The sequence below is a fragment of the Macaca mulatta genome, chromosome X (genome assembly GCF_049350105.2).
Source record: "Macaca mulatta isolate MMU2019108-1 chromosome X, T2T-MMU8v2.0, whole genome shotgun sequence".
In the NCBI taxonomy this organism is placed as follows: Eukaryota; Metazoa; Chordata; class Mammalia; order Primates; family Cercopithecidae; genus Macaca; species Macaca mulatta.
This window is the reverse complement of record NC_133426.1, coordinates 13333432-13355936: the sequence shown is the minus strand read 5'-3', so window position 1 is coordinate 13355936 and position 22505 is coordinate 13333432. Positions and strand designations below refer to the sequence as shown.

General features: G+C 41.9%; 1 protein-coding gene across 4 annotated transcripts; it reads right to left on the bottom strand.

The window, feature by feature from the left end:
* Positions 1 to 983: 983 nt before the first annotated feature.
* On the bottom strand, positions 984 to 21973 carry RAB9A (RAB9A, member RAS oncogene family). 4 transcript variants are annotated; one of them, XM_077987975.1, is made up of 4 exons: positions 21810 to 21973; positions 7224 to 7312; positions 4617 to 4714; positions 1330 to 2426 (listed from the first exon to the last, which is right to left on the bottom strand). In XM_077987975.1, the coding sequence occupies exon 4, from the start codon at positions 2398 to 2400 to the stop codon at positions 1795 to 1797; it is 606 nt and encodes a 201-aa protein (XP_077844101.1). In that variant the 5' UTR covers positions 2401 to 2426; positions 4617 to 4714; positions 7224 to 7312; positions 21810 to 21973; the 3' UTR covers positions 1330 to 1794.
* Positions 21974 to 22505: the final 532 nt, after the last annotated feature.

Sequence of the window (22505 nt, the reverse complement as noted above, 5' to 3'; positions counted from 1 at the left end):
AGTAGGAATGTTTTAACTTCAACTAGGAAACTTTCCCCAAGGGTGAAAAATAACAAAAACATTTAGTCCATTAATGAATTGTAATTTTGTGTCTTCCAATCAGCACATTGTAATTGTTAACATCAGTTATCAAATGCACGTTTGTCTGTTCTCCAAGTTCAGTAGTTTGCTTTTTTTTTTTTTTTTTTTTTTTTGAGCTGGAGTGTCACTGTCACCAGGCCAGAGTGCAGTGGTGCAATCTCGGCTCAATGCAACTTCCGCCTTCCGGGTTCAAGCGATTCTCCTGCCTCAGCGTTCCGAGTAGCTGGGATTACAGGCACGATGCCCAACTAATTTTTGTATTTTTAGTAGAGAGAGGGTTTCACCATGTTGTCCAGGATGGTGTCGACCTCTTGACCTCATGATCCGCCTGCCTCAGCCTCCCAAAGTGTTGGGATTACAGGCGTGAGCCACCATGCCCGGCCTTGCCTTTTTTCTTAAAACTGAACTGTATTTCTGGCGGGGGGCACTGGTTCACTCCCTACATGACAGCCAGCTCCCCTCACCCAGCATGTCCTTTGATAACCCCATCACTCCCCAGTCCAGGGTCTCATCCACACTCAGTCTAGGCTTTGGTTAGCCTCCATGGAATCAGGTAGTCACCAACCACGCAGCATATGAACTTCATCCACAAAAGACCACAATTTGCTTTATCAAGTCTGATCATTGCAACAAGTCTTTTTGTAACAAAAAATCTCCTTGAGAGCAAATCACTAAATGTTCAGTGATGGAGAAGACACCAAGTAAATACATTGCCGAATAAAGATGTCATTTACCCTCTCACAAAGTACAATCCTTAGTATTTCTTCTGAGAGTGATAAAGTTAGCTTGTGTCTTGTGTTATAAAGGAATGTTTTAACTTCAACTAAGAGACTTTCCCCAAGGGTGAAGAAAGTAACAAAAATATTTAGTCCATTAATCGAATTGTAATTTTGTATCTTCCACACAGTACATTGTAATTATTACATCAGTTATCAAATGCACATTTGTCTGTTCTCCAAGTTCAGTAGTTAGCCTTTTTCTTAAAACTGAACTCTATCTATGGCAAGGTTTTCCATTCATAGACAGCTTGAATTTAGCTGGATGTATTATAGACTGTATGAAGCAACTCTTGTACCACTGAGGGCCTGCCCTCTGCCTGAGACTGTGGAATGTGATCTATGGGGCTGGGGGTGCATGAATGACATACAAATGATGAGTAGTTACTAGTGAGAGTAATTCTACTATGTAGAATGAAAACAGGAATGGTTAAGTCATTTTGAAGAGAATGAATTAACGATGCATTGCAAATACATTAGATTTTCATCTTTAATATCTAACATTATTGCTTTAGGAAATTATTTCCCTGAACCAAGAATACAATGCTAATTGCATAAAAACATACACATATAAAAAGTAGTTCTCCATTTTCCCAGGAAAAAATCCAAGTATAACTTCTAGAATAGTTAAGTTTCTTATTTTAATTATAATTAATGTCTTGGTCATCTCATTTATTAGCTCTGCAACTTACATATTTAAAGAAACGTTATTAGACAACCGTTACAATTTATAAATGTAAGGTGCCATTATTGAGTAAATATATTCCTCCATGATTGGATGTGTCCCTTCTCCCACCAACGAACGAAGCAGCAACATACATTAGTTTAATTTTATTAGTAGATGATACACTGCTGCAAATGCTAATTCTCTTCTCCATCCCCATGTTGATTTTGTGTATATGTGTGAGTTGGTTAGAATGCACCAACAATCTAACAATCAACAGCAAGATGAGCTAGGCTTGGGCTTTCGGTGAAGATTGACTGTGTCTGTCTGAATCAAGTGATCTGACCTATCCTCGGTAGCAAGAACTCTTCGAACGGCTTCCTCAAAGGCTGCTGCCACATTTGTGGCATCTTTTGCACTCGTTTCAAAGTAAGGATAGTCGCCGTTATCCCTGCACCAAGCTTGGGCTTCTTCTGTAGACACCTGCCGTTCGCTTATGTCAATCTTGTTACCCAGAATCACAAAAGGAAAGCTGTCAGGCTCTTTCACATCTGCATAATATATGAATTCTTTCTTCCAGTTACTTAAGTTCTGGAAGCTTTGTGAATCATCGACACTAAAAGTAAGCAGGCAGCAGTCAGAACCTCTGTAAAATGGCGTCCTCAGGCTTCGGAATCGCTCCTGACCTGCCGTGTCCCAAATCTGCATGGTAACGAAATGTCCATCCACTTCCAAATCTTTATTTAAAAATTCCACACCTATTGTATGGAAGAGCTGGGTATCAAACTTATTAGTTACATATCTGTTCATAAGTGAACTCTTACCAACTCCACCATCTCCAAGGAGAATTACTTTAAAAAGTGATGATTTTCCTGCCATTGTTAATCTCAAGACCTTCAAGAACCCTGTAAAATAAAAAGGCACCATTACATTCCTTTATACCTACACATTCTTCTACATGATTCTGTGAATATCAGCATTTAACTGAAATAAAACATACAGCCCCAGGGAATACCTAATAATAAGACTTCTTGTTTACTGAGCACTTAGCCATGTGCGGCTATTAGTCTACCATTATTCTCTGAAACAGCTGGGAAGGGCTCACTCTTCCCCTTTCTCTGGTCACAGTTGACTGTGAAGCTGGCACTCAAGCTCAAGTGTGACCCCAAAGCCTTTGCTCTGAACCTTTACTCTATGATAAGCCCCTGTCTGTTCATAGTAAGCCCCACCACCATTTGTTAGAGATGGGTAGGGGATCAAAGTTCGCATGGTTTTTTGTTTTGTTTTGTTTTGTTTTTTGAGACAGGATCTCGCTGTCACTCAGGCTGGAGTGCAGTGGGACCATCTTGGCTTACTGCAGCCTTGAACTCCCAGGCTCAAGCAATCCTCCAGCCTCAGCCTCCCAAGTAGCTGGAACCACAGGTGCACACCACCATGCCTTGCTCATTTTTCTATTTTTTGTAGAGACAGGGTCTCAACCATGTTACCCAGGCTGGCTTCAAACTCCTCCACCCAAGCAATCCACCTGTCTTGGCCTCCCAAAGTGCTGGGACTACAGGCGTGAGCCACCGTGCCCGGCCCATGTGTTTCTCTTAACAACTTCAAACAGCCCTTCAGTGCACAGTTGTGGTGTTCACTGATGGCCTCTCTCGTACCAGGGACTTTCTCTACTACTTCCTACGACCCCTTCCCTTTCTCTCTTCAGACACAGGTGCTGTTAACCAGGAAAGCCAGAGACAGAAGCTGACTTATCCTGCTGTGAAATAAAATATAAAGCAACCACTGAGTAAATGTACTTTATTCTCTTCATTAAGAACACTATTTTTAATTTGTTCAAATTAATGTCAGCAGCAATGGAATTTTTACTTTAATATAATCTAGTACATTCTACCCACAAGATTCACTTGGGCAGTTCAAACACTTAAGGAACATGAGACTGTGCTGGTACTTGTGTGTTTTGAGGAGGAATGAAATAAATCTTAAATGAAAATGTGGTACTATATATGTTCTTTAGAAGTCCTGTGGCAGGATTAAAAACTTTACTACACTACAAGAGCCAGCCTGTGGGGGGTGAGATTTCAGATGCCTGTTGACAGACAGCTACTTCTAGGTGCTGGTGGGAGCACAGTTCCTGATTAATCCTTCTGTTTACATTTTTATTGTGGAAAATTTAAAACATATACAAAATGTCTATATAATGAGTATAATACAATGAGCTCCCATGAACTCTAAACCCAGCTTCACCAATTATCAACTTACGGCAAATCTTGTTTCCTCCATAACCCCTCCAACTCTCCCTTCTCCCCAGTTATTTCAAATCAGATTATATCATTTAATCTGTACTTTAGTATTAAATGGTTTTTAAGTATATTAAAATGTATATAAGAAAATACTAGAGAAGCACTGTACAACAGAATTTGATGCAACAATGGAAATGTCCAATATAGCAGCCACTTAGCCGCATGTGACTGTTGAACAACTGACATGTGGTTGATGGAAGTGAAAGACCGCATTTTAAATTGTATTTGATTTTAACTAAATAGCCACATTTAATGAGCCAATTGCTGTACTGGAGAGCACAGATCTAGAACAAATTTGGTCAATAACCTTAATAGGAAAGTAGGTATTATGAATCCCTCAATGGGAAGGCAATAAAGACATGAATAATAATTGTTATATTGACCAGGATGAATTTGTAAAATCACTGCAGAAAACATTATCTGGCTATCTCCTGGTTATATGCAATGTGAGCAACTATAGTATAACTGAACACTTCTGTAACATGTAGGAATTCTGCTCCACTGTTCTGATAAAAACCTTGTAGCAGCTTGTATAATGAGAAATTAAATGAATGGGAAAATATTATTAAAAAATGATGGGACATACCTTAGTCCCTACCTCTTACTGGTTCTTTCAAATTACTACTACAGGCCAGGCAGAGTGGCTCACACCTGTAATCCCAGCACTTTGGGAGGCCGAGGCGGGCAGGTCACTTGAGGTCAGGAGTTTGAGACCAGCCTGGCCAACATCGTGAAACCCTGTCTCTACTAAAAATACAAAAAAAAAAAAAATTAGCAGGACGTGGTGGCGAGTACCTGTAGTCCCAGGTACTTGGGAGGCTGAGGCAGGATAATCCCTTGAACCTGGGTGGCAGAGGTTGCCGTGAGCTGAGATCGCACTACTGCACTCCAGCCTAGGTGACAAAGCAAGACTCCATCTCAAAAAAACAAAACAAATTAATACTACAGTAATTACTATAATATTTATACAATTTAAACTGTCCAACACAAGTGTGTGGCAGTTAAGGTGCACACCTTTTGAGAGACTTTTTCAATTTCAAATGTATTGCTCTACTCAATATCCAGACTAAATTAACGTTAAAGAGGAAACTGAAACAGTCCCAAGCCCCTTACTTTCCTGACATAGGTAACAATGTGCTAAACTGGCTGCTTTAATTCTTTGGCATCTTTGCTTCAACAACTTCAACTTAAAGAGAAAAGACTGAAAACCATAAAAGCAAACCAAGTATTTTGACATAGGGGAACCGTCTATCTAATGTCTCCTCAGAATTCTTCAGTGGGTTGTTTCCCAGAGAAGGCAAGACACCTGGCTCCTGCTCTTGGCCAGCCTCACTCTAGCCACCTCCCCTCTCACAGCCTCTGCTTCAGTCATTCTGAGTGCAACAGCACACGGAACTGAAATTCAATTCCACTCGCTCAGCACACCCTACACTCTCTTGCCTCCTCCCTGGCATATGCTGCTCCTTGCTGGTGACCGCCCAACGAACCACTGTCCCTTTAGAACTGCTCAGCATGGTCATCGCCTCCACTGGGAACCCTGCCCCAGCAACTCTCCCAATGTTTTTCCTTTCACACAATTTCCATGTTGTGTTATGAGAGTACAACAGACATCATTTATTCCAATATTTTAGTAAGTCTCTACTGATCTAACTGCCTTATCAGACACAAAGTTTTACCGTACATCACTGAATTTTTAGCATCTTTATATCAAATTACAAACCAGATCATGCAATCTAACAAACCCCACCCAGACTACTGGTTGCATATATCTAGTAAATTAAGTTTTAGAAATTCCTTGAAAGTGGTAATTTATAATTTTATCAAGACACTTTGATAGTTCTTTTCTTTTTTCATAATAATGTAGGACTTCCTAGTTTGTCTCATTCTGACCAAATGAATTTGGGGTATGCCAACCCCACCAGGAAACAGAGTATAGGGTACAATTTTTTACATTTTCCATCTACAGTTTGAGGCCTACCATATATTCCCATTTGGGAATATATTTGCATTTGCCAAAATAATTTCTACATGAATATCTCTCTAACTGTAGAGTTGTATAAAAACACACATGGTGATATAAATAATTGTACACACCATCTTATTTACCAATGACATCTAACAAAAGCCAGTTTCATTCGATCTACCCATAATATAATCACAATCAGCTTACAGACATTAAAAATATTATTTTTTTCTTTAAAAACAGTAAAATCCTTTGAAATTTCTTTAGTATAAGTTAAATAAAGGGATCCTACTACGTTATTTTCAAAATTTGCCTAAAAAGGTAATGTGAAGTCTCTTATACTTCACAGTTTAAAATGACTGTCCAAAGACAATTTTCGCCAAGGTTAAAACATTAGTAATTCTGCTAAATTCTATGAAGAAATCTGAATAAGGGGCCAGGAGCAGTGGCTCATGCCTGTAATCCCAGCACTTTGGGAGGCTGAGGCGGGCAGATCACTTGATGTCAGGAGTTCAAGACCAGCCTGGCCAACATGGTGAGACTTCATCTCTACTAAAAATACAAAAATTAGCCAGGTGTGGTAGCGCATGCCTGGAATCCCAGCTACTCAGAAGGCTGAGGCATGAGAATTGCTTGAACCCGAGAGGCGGAGGTTGCAGTGAGCCGAGATTGCGCCACTGCACTCTAGCCTGGGTGACACAGCTAGACTCTATCTTAAAAAAAAAAAAAAAAGAAATCTATATAAGAAAAGCATATTACATAGGTCATAAATTTTACCTGAATTTAATTGTTCAAGCATCATTATCTACAAAGAAAAAAATTAGAAAACTCACCTTAACAGTGTATGTTTTCATAATTTTGAGAGTAAAATGAAGAATTAAAATGTTAAAGTACAGTATCTGACTTCTATTAGCAGCCAGATTCTTAACTTAAAAGAAAAACCTGAATACTTTCCATAACCTTTCTCAGTCCAAAAAAGTCCTACAATCAAATATTCTACTTTAATCATTACGTTTTTCAAGAAGTTTTTCATCTATCCATCTTGTTTTCTAAGTTTCACATTCAGAGACAGATATGAAATTATATCAAGAGGAAATGTACAATATTTCATTCATTCTTTAAAACCTGCCGAAATTTTGGGTGGCTGAGAATGAGTCATATTCCAGAGAATAAAATGAAGATAACACAAAAGGGAAGACAAAAGGGCCATGTGAGGGAGGGGCACCAACATGATACAGGAAAGGTCAGGCTAAGGCTCAAGGGAGCCCAGCTTCCAGGCAGCCAAGGCAAAAATGAAAACGCTCTTGTTTCTGTACAAATCAAAGCACACTCAGAAAAGAGAACTTGTTCCTGGCACCAAATGCCATGAGCACAGCCCCATGGGCGAACTATTTAACATCCTGAATCCTCATGGGAACAACAGTGACAGCAGTACCTACCTCCTAGGGTTGTTGAGAAGATGCACTCAAACAACAGAGGAAAAGTGTTTCATCACAGTGCCAGGCTCATTACAGGAGTGCAAGAGTGTCTGTGAAATGAATACATGAATAAGTCTTCACTGGCAGTTTTACAGACAGGTTCTTTTTATGGTCATGTCTTACATCAACCTTCAGTAATGGCAACAGGCAGAACAAATTAGAGGACGATATAGGCCTACACTAGGAAGCTGAAGGATCCTAGTCCTAGAGTCCAAATTCAATGTCAAGGTCTCCCAGTGATCACTATGTGTAACTGTGCTAAAGTACTAGCCTCTATTGGTCTGAACCAAAGGTTTCAACCACCCTCCCCACCCACCACTTTTTAAAGCAAAGGGCATTTTTGTGGGACTTACATATAGCAGTCCTTAATTTATAAAATACAATTAATAATAAAATGAGACGCTTCAAAATCCTGACATTTGGGGTTGAAGATGCAACAACAATAGCAGCTAGCATTAAGCCCGGTATGTTATGCAAGCTACAACACTGTGTTTATTCCTCACAAGTCTCTTAGTATCTATTACACATGAGGATACTGACTCAGAGAGGTTACATGCATGGTCAAGGTCACACACCTAGTGAAAGGCGGGGGTAAGATATGAACACGGCCAACTGACTCTAAAGCCCAGGCACTTAACCCACTAGGCTACGTCAATCCCAACTGCCTATGCATCTGTTTCTGAGGTTCTACTGTTGTTGCTGCAGGTAGAATGAAAATAAGCAATTGCAAATGGTAAGAATCTTTCAACCACTTGCTTTATTTCAAAATCTGCTCAAGAACAAGATTAACCCGACAGAACCAGTAATCTCCAATCTTACTGACATGTAGCATAAAGCACATGTGTCTATGCTTTATTAGAGTTTAAGTAGTTTAAAACATGTTTTACATGAAATGAGTCAAATTTTGCAGAAGCTTACCATTTGGTAGAACGACTGGGAAAGTAATTTTTCAGTAAGTATTTAGTGAGTGCCTGCTATGAGCCAGACCCTGAAGATACAAGCCACACATACAGTCCCAAGTTTGTGGAGCTTATAGTTGGGCGAAGGTGACATCCACATACAAATGCATTTAAGTCACAACTGTACCTCATAAAATGAGAGGTATATAGTATAAAGTACAACTATTCACACTCAGCCAAAAATCAAAGAACAACTTAAAATAGTGCAAGGGATTCTGCCCACCATCTCCCTCAGTGAGTGAGATGCACAATGTGTAAACCTGGGCCTCTCTCAATCAGACTCAGATTCCCCATGCCACTATCTTACGGAGCTGCCTGAGTCCATGAGAGTTCAGCCACCTGGGGGACTTAATTTACATGCAAACATGATCCTGTAACACAAGCCAACTATTTCACTTGCTAAGCTGCAGTTAAGGAAAAAGAGGTAACTTCCAACATCGGAGGGAAACTAGGCTGTGTTAATGAGAGACTGTACATCGGTTTCTAGTGTGATGCTTCCAAAGCAATGTCTCCATGATCATTTTAGCCATGTGCTGCCATGAGAACACAGCCCTCGCGAAAGTCTGATTCTGCTGGAGGGGATCTGACCCAGGGGAAGTAGGTGTGATCACAGATTAAGCTCAGCAAGAGCAAGAAAAAACTATGAGAAAAGAGGAGGGAGCAGGAACCAGAAAGTGGGACCAATCCATGCCAAAGAAGCCTGGCTCTGGCATGAACTGGGAGAATTCAAGGTAGGCCCGAGCACCTGGAGGCTGGAGACTGAAGAGTATGCTACAAAGACGGGACTGAAGGAAGAGGCCCAGGAGCAGGGAGGGGAGTAGAAGCCACGGGAAGGATTTCTGCCTGTACTCTAGGAATGATGGGGAGTCTCTGAAATAGCTTCAGCAGTGGGTGACCTGGTCAGATAAGGAGTCCAGAAAGCTAACTGGATGCAGTGGGAGAAGGGCTGTGGGTGAGGTGGGGAGGAAGGCCCTGGACAAGCTGGGATGGATGCCGCTACGATCCCTCTCCACTACTAACAGTGTCAGCTAGGCTTACGACTGAAAATTGAGGTGGCTGTACCTCACACTTGATCCTCCAGTAAGATATTTACTATATGACTTCATGCTTTACCTTGTTCACGTTCAAATCCCTGGCCCTTTACCTGTCTAACTCCTAGTCACCTGTGCGGATGTAGCTAGACCTCATCTCCCGAACACCTACTGGACATCTCCAACTGAACTCCCTTCCTCGACACTCCTAACCACCCTGTGTGTGCCTCCACCATTTACCATAAGGAATTCTGTAACTGACATGTCTACTATGTCTAGTAAAAATGAAACATGCTCTCTTAAAAAACTCACATTATATGGATATGTACTATACAATTACAGAAATGTCCATACATTTTTGAGTTGTCAGTGTTTTAGATTGCACCAAAAAAGTGCATACCCATACTATTATCAAACCACCTTCCCCTAAAAAGAAAGAAAATGTCCATCAATTGATGAATGGATAAATAAAATGCAGCATACATCCATGCAATGCTGTAATGTAGACAAACCTCAAAAACATTATGCTAAGTGAAGGAAGTCAGAACAAAAGCCTACCTACTATATGATTCCATTTATATAAAATGTTCAGAAAAGGCAGATATGGAGACAGTAGATTCATTGCTGCCAAGGGATGGGGCGGGGGGCGGTGGCAGGTAAAGGAGGAGTGACTGCTAATTGGTATGCGGTTTTTTTTGGAGGGAGGTAATAAAAACATTCTGGAATTAGATAGTAATGATGGTTGTACAACTCTGTGAATATACTATAAACACCAGTGAATTGTATACTTTAAAAGGGTGAATTCGGCCAGGTGCCGTGGCTCACACCTGTAAACCCAACACTACGGGAGGCCAAGGCAGGCAGACCACTTGAACTCAGGAGTTTGAGACCAGCCTGGGATACATGGTGAAACTTCATCTCTACAAAAAATACAAAAATTAGCTGGACGTGGTGGCGCATGCCTGTAGTCCCAGCTACTCGGAAGGCTGAGGTAGGAAGATCACCTGAGCTTGGGAGAGGTCAAGGCTGCAGTGAGCTGTGATCACACCACTGCACTCCAGCCTGGGTGACAGAACAAGACCCTGCCTTGAAAAAAAAAAAAAAATTACTGTATGTGAAAATACATACGCAAATCTCCTGAGAATTAAAAATATGACCCTAGAATTGGATTTACACAACTAGAGCTACAAATGTTCTCCTTGTCCCTTCAGCAGCATCCCTTTAAATAACTCATTTACATGTACAACAGACACTACTTTAGGATTCCCATACCACGTGCTGGTACCAACATATGCTGTATGTGTCATACACTAATCCGAATATAAAGTTGGATAAGCAGGTCACTGGCAGGAAAAAAAATGAACCACATTGCCAGCAGATACCGCAAAATTCAAAAGACGAAAGAACATTTTATATTAACCCTTTCCTTCTTATAACACTATTTTCCCAACTTTTCTATTATGTACTTTTATATTATCAATTGTTCACGAATAGTTATTCAGTAGTACCCTTTTCTTTAGCCTTCTCCAACCCCTTGCTGGCTTCCAAAGCCATACACTACAATAAACCAAGGGGAAGACCAGAAAGCCTCAAGGTCCAAGCATCAAGAATATAATTCTGCTGGCCAGGCACAGTAGCTCATGCCTGTAATCCCAGCACTTTGGGAGGCCGAGATAGGCAGATCACTTGAGCCCAAGAGATCAGGAACCAGCCTGGGCAATATGGTGAAACCCCATCTCTACAAAAAATACACAAATTAGCCAGGTGTGATGGTACATATTTGTAGTTCCAGCTACCTGGGAGGCTGAGGCAAGAGGACCGCTGGAGAGGCGGAGGTTGCACTGAACCGAGATTGTGCCATTGCACTCCAGCCTGGGTGACAGAGTGAGACTCTGTCTCCAAAAAAAAAAAAAAGAATATAAATCTCTAATATGACTGTGTATGTGATTGAAGTTAGACTTTTTTTATTGGTCCTGGATCTAATTGTCTCCATTCCTACAGATAACTAAATTCAATTTATTTATTATTTTTATTATACAAGATTTTTGAGCATGGCATTCAAAGAGCTATCCAACATCAGTTACAAGCCTGCACCAATTATATCACTACTACTCACCATCCCCACACCTATCACTGCCATTTTCTGTCCATATCTTTGCTTGGGCTGTTACCTTGGCCTGCGAGGCCCCTCCCTACTTTGATGGCTATGACCATCTTAGTCATCAGAGGCCCAGTCCAGATCACCTCATGTAGGAAGCCAGGGCCGCCCTAGCAACCTAATCTTTCTCTTTTCTTCACTCTCATCATCATTTCCACCTCTTTACAACTCTCATGTACTTATGTTCTAATCACCTTCTGTCTTGTTTCCTAATTACAATGTCAACCCCCTGGGAGGGACACACAACACCTAATTGCATCCATTCACTTGTCCCTTTTTTTGTTCTGCCACTTCTCATACAATGCTCTACATTTGGTGAGGTGCAAATAAATGCTAAATTGAGAACGAAGAGTGTATTACTTCCTCTTTTATTCTTGTTATTCTATTATTATTCTATTTGTGCTTTCTGTACTTAAAATTCTTTGTTTCTCTATCAGTTCTCCCCGCATTCTATTTTTGAAGTCTATTAAAATGTGTGGGAAGGAACAAAAAAATTGATTCTTACTTGCAATCCCAATGAGAATCCCACTTTAAGCTCCCTGACTGCGACAGGGAGCTGGCAAATGCTGAAAAACAACTACATTCCTTAATAGGCTGCCAAAGGGAGAGCAGGCATCATTTGTAAACTGCCTTCTCAAAACTTGAATTTTAAAACACATATTCTGTAACCCCTCCAAAAACTGAAATTGAATTTATCACTCCTGGTTTAAATTTAGGAACAGATTTTTTTTTTTTTTTTTTGGTCAAATTCACAAGTTCCTTTGGATTCACCCTGAATGTCCTACTTAGAGGTGTACGTATCACTTCACTTCACTTCACTTCATAGCTTGAGAAAGTGAGGTTCAAAGAAAACCAGGGAAACAAAAGTATGGATAATCTGAAAATTATTTTTGCTGGAGCTGTATTTATTTCCTCATAGCTTAATTTAGGCGTGTCTCACTTAACAGTCTAATTGGTTCCACTGTTTCTAAAAACTTCCTGATTGTCTTACGGAAATTTATGAACAAGAAGCAAGTCAAGGAAAGTCATTACGTCTAATGGGTACCAACTCTACAGCAAGAAGTTACCAAAAAATATAAAGAAAGAAGTAAGAAAAATACTAGAAAATACCATATTTAGTGTGCAGGAAGAAGCAAAAGAAAGAAAAGGAAATACCATAGGAATAGGCCAACCTGGAGGCAAGACCTGCCAAGGTGAAATAAATTATCTAGTCCTATCTAGTTAATCACTGAGCATTACCTCAAGAACAGGAGGCAGCTAGAGGAGAAAAACTGTATTATCAAACCATACTATCACTATGTCAGAGTACCTCCCCTATTGAAAGAACTTATTTCAATTAAGTAACTTTTTTTGAAGCTGAATCAGCTAATTTAACTTTTAAGAACTATGTTAACTTTTTTCTTAAAACAAGGTACCTCTGTAGGTATGCTAACTAATCACTAACAGTGGTGGGGGTAGTGGGAAGGGAGGAAGTGAGAAGGGCAAAAAAAAGAAAAAAAGAAAAAGAAGACTTAGTTAAGGAACTAAATCTTAAACCATCATGAAACTAGTGCAGCAGGATCCAACAGAGCCTTCTGCAATGATGACAATGTTCTATAATCTGCACTGCCCAATATGGTAGCCACTAACCACATGTGGCTATTGAGCACTGGAAAATAGCTGGTCTAACTGAAGAACTGAACTTTTCACTTAATTTTAACTAGTTTAAATTGCTACATGAGGCTAGTGGGAACTGTGCTGGACAGTGCAGGCCTAGAGTGTGGTTAATTGGGAGTCCATGAAATGAGCTTCAGGGGGAATATACACTCCCTAGAATCACATGTGAAATAAGGATGAGAGCATTGGTGGAGGCTTGTGTGCTTGTGCTTTTTTCCTGGAAAGAACAAAAAAGGTTTCATCAGATCTTAAAGGAGTTTGGACACCAAGAAATGATTGCTACATGCCTGCATCATTTGTATGTTATGTGTGATCCATTTCTGTAGCTCTTAACACCCTTCAAGACTTTTTGTCTTTAGCAGTATTTCCTCTTTCTCTCCCTCACCCATGAGACTTTTATGAATGTTACACTTTGACCATAAACTGTGATAGTTCAGTGAACTGCCTTACTCATGGGAAATTGCTAGTCCTGAGAAGTGAGGATAATGTTTTGATTTTTTGTTTTGCTTAGGTTTTAAGAACCAAGCATAAATCTACCTGCGATAAGGCACTTACCTGTAAAAGGCACTTACAATACTTTGTGACAATAAAGAAAAGAGTGCGCATTGGAAGACAGAATTAAAATGCAAAGACATAGATAAAAGTCACAAGATGAGAACATGGGGAATTAAAGGTAGCTATTTCAGGAAGAAAAACAATTTATGAAAGGAATGAATTTGAACATATATGTCAGAAAAATATATTAAAGCAGCAAAACACAAATCAAAAATGATCTGCAAAGTTCTGCTATCACTTAAAGAAATACTGGTTCTGAGGCCTCCCTTCCAGTTAGATAAGAAACTAAATGTCTTTAATTTACAGCAGACAAAGCCAGGGATTACAGAACTATACAAACTCACTGAGGGGCTCCACAAGGCATGGAGCCACAGCAAAAGGAAACTTCTCGACTGTTAGAAAAGTTAATTACAAGGAGTGAGGATTTCCTAAGAAGATATATTTAAAAAGGGGCAGCTATGTCTGGTATATAGGACTCAACTAGACTAGAGGCTCCCAAATACCATTCTGCAGGGAAGTTGTCACCAGCTCAACACTACAGGCAGCTCTTCATCAAGTTCAGTTTATCCAATGTAACTGTCACTTTGTCAATGATCCCCCAGGTCTGCCCTATCGAAGTGTTGAAACTGACTTTTCTCACAAAAAGCTTTCCAAACCCAGCCTCACTCTGCCCATCACTACCCATTTCTCAATCTGCCTGCAAACCTGATTAACTCTCTGCTCAGCTTATAGGACACCAGGGCTCCCACTCCATCCTTTCCCCTGAGTGTCAGCAAAAGTCACCAAAGACCTCCTAATGGCCAATCCAACGGCTTTTTCTCAGTCCTCATCTGAATGCCCTACGGCACATACAACCCTAAGGTGAATACAGGGAAAAGTTCTTCTCTCAGGACTTTATTGTGTATGTTTCTAGAAAACACCTGCAAGTTTGAACAGCAATTCCACCTGAGGCCCAGCTAGTAGACAGTGAATTCTCTCAGGTGTAGCGATCTGTCTGGATGTGCATGAACTAAAATCTTAGAAGGGTACCCAAGTCTTTTTTCTTTTTTTAAAAGACAGAGTCTCTCTCTACCACCCAGGCTGGAGTGCAGTGGCATGATCATAGCTCACTGCAGCCTCAAACTCCCAGGCTCAAGTGATCCCCCCACTTCAGGCTCCAGAGTAGCTGGGACTACAGGTGCAGACCACCAAGACTGGCTAATTTTTTTTTTATATTTTGTAATGACAAGGTCTCACCATCTTGCCCAGGCTGGTCTTGGAACTCCTGGGCTCAAGCAAGCCTCCCTCCTTGGCCTCCCAAAGTGCTAGGATTACAGGTGTGAGCCACCGCGCCTGGCCTCAAGTGTTTTTTAAAAACAAGTAAGGAAACAGAGGCCTAACTGGGAAAGTGTCTTTCTTACACACAACTAGCTAGAGGCACAGGGGAGACCTTCAAGTCTGAGCCAGGACTCACCACCCATTACTGCATCTATCAGGTCCAAACAGCCTGGCAGTAATCCTCTTGAAAATGTTTCCTAATTGTCCATAAAACCACTCTGATAATAGGTTCTGCTTTCTCTCCTCCTTGGTCCCTTAGCTTTCTAAAACATAGACAGCTCCCTTTCCTGACAAGCTCTTCATGAAGCTATTTCACGAGACTGAAACCCTTACCTGTTTCCAGATGGTATCTCCCCGGGCTATAAAAATCAGTGACTCCTAAAGTCTACCTCTGCATGTCTGGGCCAGACAAGAATTTGCAACCCCTTGTATAATATGTTCATCTGGTACCCTGATGGTAGTTCAAATTCAACATATCTAAAACTGAGCTAATTATTTTCTCCATTTCGAAAATCTCTTTCTTCTTTTCTCTTACGCACTTCATTCAGCCACACATGAAATATGTCCACTTTTCGCACTACCTATTGCTATTGCCTTGCTTGCTCAAATAATAAATGCTATGGCTATAATTATATTAGCAGCCACTATTAACTGAATATCTACTAGGTACCTGGCATACAGCACCTTAAAATCACCTGCAAGTTGGACACTATCATCCATGTTTTATAGATCAGTAAACAAGTCCACAAACTTCCCCAGGTCTAATTAAATAGGGCAGGTCAAGTATGTGTTATCTTCACTCCCACCCAGTGACAGAAAAGGTCTACATAAGGTACAAATCCAAAAAGGACACCAAGAAAGAACAACTGTAGATGCAAGACAGCAACAAAATTTAGAAAGTGGAAAGCAAATGGTCTGGGAGTGACAGAGTGAAGAGACAATGAAACCTAATACGGAAAGCAGCAGCCAACAATGAGAAAGCTGATTCCCACCAGACAACTGGAAAAGAACTGAACAGCACACGGGCACTTCTTGAGACTTCTCCAGACAGGCCGGGTCCGGAAGCTCAAGGGGTCCCCGAAAGGCTGTAGATTCCATGACCCACATCCTTGTGCCACCTTAGCAGACCCACTTCATAAAGTATTGCACCCAGTAGAAAATGGAGAGAAAGCACAAAGGAAAGTGGAGCTGGAGGGACCATCTGCACAGGAAACCTCAACTGCAGTCTCTTTCCTCTGTGTCCCTCCCCTCAGTTTAGCAACTAAAAGGGTAGCATCCCAAAACTGCAAAGCTCTGGGGGAAATGAGGGGCCCAAGGGAAAAGCTTACAGATACTGGAAGGTGGGATGGAGAATTAAAAAGGGACTTTGATGCCTTTTCTCCTTACCGCTAAACCTTGTAGTCCATAAACTAGAGCCAATAATACCAACTTCTAATCCTAAGGTTCCCAAACTGCATGCTGAGGTGCCCCAAAGCATCATGGCAAATTCACAGGGGCAGGGCAGGCTATTTTAAATTCTGAGGGAAACACGGATACTTGACATTTGTAGGGCACCACACTGGAGGGGAGTTAATTAGATTGTGCCGCATTCCTTTCGATGACATAATATCTTCATGAAGCTAGGTTTTCCAAGACTGCTGTGATAAAAATCAAGTACTGGGCACAAATTAAAGTGGATTATGAGGGTGGCAACTGTTTGCTCCCAAACAACCATTTTTAAATGTTATTTAAGAATATTAGCACTCATTCCAAAGAACATTCTGCATTCACCAATGGGTAGTCCTCAGGCAGTTCTGATCTGACTTCCAACCACATTATGTATGTATTTCCAGGTATATACATCTGATCAAATACACAGGTGTGAAACTGCACAGACCAGGGCAGTCACCTAGCTGCATAAACACTCCTATCTGTTAGAGTTCTGCACAGCAAGTTCTAGAAACAGAAGTCTGTAAGGCTTTTTTTCCCCCAGGTTTTTCCAACGCTGAGAACACAGACAGTCTTATTCGCACTAACCTTTCGGAAATTACCTTAGCTTCTGTACCCAAAAATCTAATCCAATTCACACGAACTTGAAATTAAACTACAGTAGTCAGTTCAACTCCTTTATACTGCTTTGCTCTCTGTCACACTTGAATAAAGAATGTGGCAATGAAATGAATATGTCCAGTTGTTCTATAGTGTTTCTCCATCCCCTGTCAAACAACAGAATACGTTTGTACAAGTCAGGCCTAAGACAAAAGTGGAGTCTGTGTCCACAGACTCCCAGAGAACTCCTGGAGAATGCAATGAGCTGGCTTCCATGCAGCCAGAATGTGAAGCCGGGACAGCCTGTTTCACTTCTCCGTTTTTTTTCACACCCAGTCTCTCTCCACCTCAGGCAGATCCAGCTGTTACCTTACTTACATTCATTTACATCTATTCATCCTCACTGTACTCATAATAAACAACAGTGTTCCAACGCCTGAACTCATCACGGTCAAAAATTAACAAAAGGATTGGAAAAATCCAGAATGTGGAAATACCCAGAGCACACAGGTTCACAACATGCTCAGTATCAAGAGTCATGTTGAGAAAGAGAGATTTCTCCTCCAAGTTATCTAACTAGCCCTGGCACTCCTGGGCTCTCTGGCAACATGGCCTGGGACCGCCTCCGACCTCCCTCCCCTCTGCCTACACACCTAGGTGGCTCCAGGTCTCCTCCCTCAGGCATCCTCGCCTTCCAATTGCATCATAGCTTTCCGCCAAACTCCCTGAAACATTTTTTGAGTTCACCCTCACTCCTCTATAAAAAAAGTCCTTAATAAATGTTCTCTGTTGATGGCCTACTTAGTCACAAATCCTATTCTCTTACGCTTGGTTTTGACTGATGAGTTTATTATCTATACAGCTTTCAAGTTAGATGCGTTGCCCAAACACACACACACTTCCATTTGGCTTACTTCCTCCTGCTGCTTAACTAACACATTGCCTGGGCAGAACTCCTTGGAAGCTAATAATTTGCTGCCTCTACTTTGTGTCATATAATCTCCTAGAGATTATAAAGCACAGCCATCTCATTTTACCCAGAAGGAAATGTGGTGACCTAAGTTGGGCGGAGGAGTAAGCCAATTAATGATCAAACAAGACAACTCTGGCACCAATTTCTCTCGACCCTTCCCAGAATAAAACATGTCACTTTTGTCAGATTCCGTGTGTATGCACTAGCAATCATTTTGAGGTGTGTAACTCAACATCCTCCCTACCCCATAGCAGACAACTCCTGAAGAGGCAGAGAAATCTATTCATCAGCAAAGAACGTGCTGTGTATTGGCATGAGTCAAAAACCAAGCTACCGACAAAAAGACGCCATGTTGATTGCATGAATAACACTCACAGTGATGCCTAAAAAGAGATGCGATCCTTTTTGACTGCTCCAGTCAACCATTCCCTCCCAAAGTTCACCTAATTCTGCCACCAGAATGAAGCAGTACATATTTTGAAAGGTCTGCTCTTAAATAGGCATGAAAATGAAAAAAAAGACTGGAAAACACCAGAAAGTTATGGCAAAGTCATTTAAAAATTCATCATTTATTTCTTGATTCCAGTGACAAAATGCAGGCATAACTATTTCTCTGGTGAGGTGAAATTTAAGGATGAATTTTATGCTCAACAAGAATGGCTTCTCAATTGGATTCCTGTAAATATTCACACGTGGTTAACCGTACAAAACTGTAACAAACACATCAAGTTTTCCCCATTTCATCTAAGTCTGCCCACAGTAAACACCGTGACACAGGTACTTCTGTGCCAAGTGTGGAGTTGTTTTCTTTAATTATTATTTTTTTTTTTTAGCGACAAGGTCTCACTCTATTGCCCAGGCTGGAATGCAGTGGTGCGATCATGACTCACTGTAGCCTTGAACTCCAGGGCTCAAGTCGTCCTTCTGCCTCAGCCTCCAGAGTAGCTGGGACATGCACCACCACACTGAGGTAGGCTAATTTTTTTTTAAGTTTAGTTTTTGTAGAGACGGGTGTCTCACTATGTTGCCCAGGCTGGTCTCAAACTTCTGGGCTCAAGTGATCCTCCTGTGTGGGTCTCCCAAAGCACTGAGACTACAGGCATGAGCCACCACACTCAGCCTGTTTTGTTTTTTTTTTTTTAAATGAACACCTGGCCCCTGTCCTTGAGTAGCCCAGGCAATAAATTCTGTTCTAGGATGATGTCAGAACCTAATCTTATGACTGTGATTGGACTGTAAGTTTCAGGAAGGTTAGGACTCCCCACTGCCCTTCTCATCAGCACCTTTGTATCAGTGCCCCACAGGCTGCTCAGACAACTGAAATAATGCAGAAACTAAACTGTCTAAGTCCACTTTAATGGCTCTGAATAGCTCTAAAGTTCTTTTTGTCATTTTTGCCTTAAAACAAAAAACAGATTCTGCTACCAGAAATTATTTGCCCCCTTTATTTATTTATTTATTTTTTGAGATGGAGTCTCACTCTGTCGCCCAGGCTGGAGTGCAGTGGCGTGACCTCGGCTCACTGCAATCTCTGCCTCCCGGGTTCAAGTGATTCTCCTGAATTCAGCCTCCTGAGTAGGTGGCATTACAGGCATCCGCCACCACGCCTGGCTAATTTTTGTATTTTTAGTAGAAACGGGGTTTCACCATGTTGGCCAGGCTGGTCTCGAACTCCTGACCTCGTGATCCACCCACCTCGGCCTCCCAAAGTGCTGGGATTACAGGCGTGAGCCATCGTGCCCAGCCACTCACTCTTTAATCTTTCAAGTAAATATGCTTCTCAGTAGAGAGAATTTTCCCCTGCTCACTGTTAAAATGATGAAGTATCCCAAATAGGAATATGACATTGCATTTGAAAAACTACAAAAGCAGTTGAAATGTAAGCTCTGAGATTACTCGGACTGCTGAAAAGCAAGGTTTCTCAACTGTGGCACTACTGACATTTTGGGCTAGACAGCTCTTTGTTGTGGGGGGCTGTCCTGTAGGTTATAGAATGTTTAGCAGCAAAAATTAAAAATTAAATAACAAAAATAAAAATAAAAAAGAATGTTTAGCAGCATCCCTGGCCTCTACCCACTAGATGTCAGCAGCACCTCCCTTGCCCCCAGGTGTGAATCAAAAATGCCTGCAGACATTGCCAAATATCTCCTAGGAGGACAAAATTGTCCTCTCTTCCACTTGAGAACTATTACTCTAAAATTACCCAGATCTGCTTTGAATCCCCGCTCCACCCCATCACAACCTGGGTCATCTTGGAAAACAGACTGAACCTTCCTATGCCCCCCCCCCAAATTCCTCAACTGTATGGAGCTCTTACTGAAGAAATGCTATGAAAATTAAATGAAATGATGTACGTACAGGATTTACACGCACAGAATATTCACCGCGCCAGAAATGAGGGGAGGCTAAAAAAAAAAAAAAAATTTCGAGAACTCAAAAATCTTATCTTTAGGCCTCCAGAGTACTGTAGTCTAGACAGAAGAAATGGTTGAGATAGAAACAAAAAGAGATGAGAGAGGTTGGAAAAGAAGTGATAGAACTAAGGTATTATTCCCCTTATCTCTTAAGAACCCGGCTTGGAGTCAAAGCCAATAGATGTTCTACTTAGTTTTTGCCTATCTACTCTAACATTCCAAATAATAAACGAAAAATATGCCCAGATCCCAAAAGTCTCCAAAAGAGAAACTTTGTAGTATAAACGAGGAATTTACTACAGCAGACACAAAAATACTAAAAGCACCAGACTTCCACAGCATTGTCTTAGATTTAGGAATCCAAATAACACACTGAAGTTCTAGAGAAGCAATCATGATAACTGCATAATCTTCTAAAGGAAAAACTAAAGGCTGGCTTCTTAAAAGTTCCTAACTGAATCGTTCCAGGTTTCTTTATCTCTAGTTTTGCTCCACTGGACAGCTTCTGAGAGTACAGGCAATGTAGGGATTTTCCATTACAATGGTGTCAGAGACCAAAGGACAAACACATTTTTAAAAAAGCAATCAAATTCTGCCCATTGATTTTTATCAGGACGCTAAAATCCTATGAAAAGACTTTGGTCACGTGCCGATTTGGAAACTAGCAGAAAAGTTATTCCTCAAAAGAACTGTAGTCACGAGATGTGTCATCCCTTACAAAAAAAAAAAAAAAAGGCAATACATCCACCAACTATTTATTAAGTTCAGCACGTAAATTTCTCATCTTGCCTTTTTACTTACCGAGTTGGAAGAAAAAAGGGAACGCGATCGTGAAACGTTAGCCAGCGTCTGAATCAGATACTGCCCCCAAACCTCCTGCAGCCTCTAAGATTGGCTTTACTTTCCGAATTCCTCACCCAAGTGGTCATAAGACATCGAGCAAACACGTTCTGCTTAGGTGGAACTTCAGAGGTCGCCAAAATCAAGTCGTGGGAGCGCCTTTGTTTTCCCTACATTAATCACTCGGGTGTAGGATTTGGTTTGGGGACTGTGGATGTGCGTCCCGGAGTGCTTGGGGAAAGGCTGGCGTGTACGTGTGTTCCCAGGTGACTGGGTGTATTTCTCCGTGTGTATGTGCACGGGTGTCCGGGCTTTTGTATCTCCCTCTCTCCAGTGTTTGTATGCGTCCCTGTGTGTGTGTGTGTGTGTGTGTGTGTGTGTGTGTGTGTTTCCGTGCGTCCCTCTCCCCAAAGGTGTGGGGACCCGTCTTTCCTCCTGCGTCAGACAGCAGGCAGGGAGACAACCAGCCGTCCTCGCTCCCGGGGCGGCCTTGTGACCCGCGCTAGCCCCGCGCGCACCGCACCCCACCCCAGCGGCCAGAGGCCCTAGCCGCCCCCTCAGACCCCGACACCCGCGCGCTCCGCCCGGCCCCGAAGGAGTCCTGAGTCCCGCTCACCTCGCGGCCACACGGAAGACGAGCCGGGAGCTCTGAGCCGGCCCGTCTGGGTGCAATGAGGACAGAGAGAGGGTCGGGGACCTGCACAGCAGGAGGCAGCGAAGGTACCGCAGCCAGGTTCCAGGTCCAGCTGCTCCCGTCCAGCGCGGAGGGAACAACATGGCGACGGGCCGGGGCGGGGCGATGAGAAAAGCAGGGCGGGGCCCCGGGAGGCGGGGCCTGGAAGGCGGGGTCCCGCGGCGGAGGCCCTGGGAGTGGGGCCCGTGGGAGGTGGAGCCGAGGCAGGCGGGGCCTGAATCGTGCTTTTCCTTTGGGTCGATTGCTCCTCGAGTGTCCTCCCGTCTGTGTTCGGGCGAGAGCGAGTACGAAATAACTGTCATTTTGAAAAGTTTACGTAAAGTGGAAATAAACAGACCTCATGAGCACAGTCACAGGATGTCGTGATTACAATGATAAAAACGACTAGGCAAACGGACAAAGAACAAACAGGTAGCTGAAAAATGAAAACAGTTGTGATATTGTGGAAAAACAAGAACTTTTTAAATGAAGCTATTAAAACTTTCCTTTAATCTTGTTAAAATACTGCCTCCGTCATCTCTAAATAGAAAGCGATGGTGCAAAAGTGGTACTGGAGAAGCTCTCCTTAAGTCCTTGCTTTATGTGTGAAGTTGAGTGCATGAATCCTATGATACAGAA

Coding starts and splice junctions, on each gene's coding strand:
- RAB9A (XM_077987975.1), bottom strand. CDS start 2,400: ATGGCAGGAAAATCATCACTTTTTAAAGTAATTCTCCTTGGAGATGGT.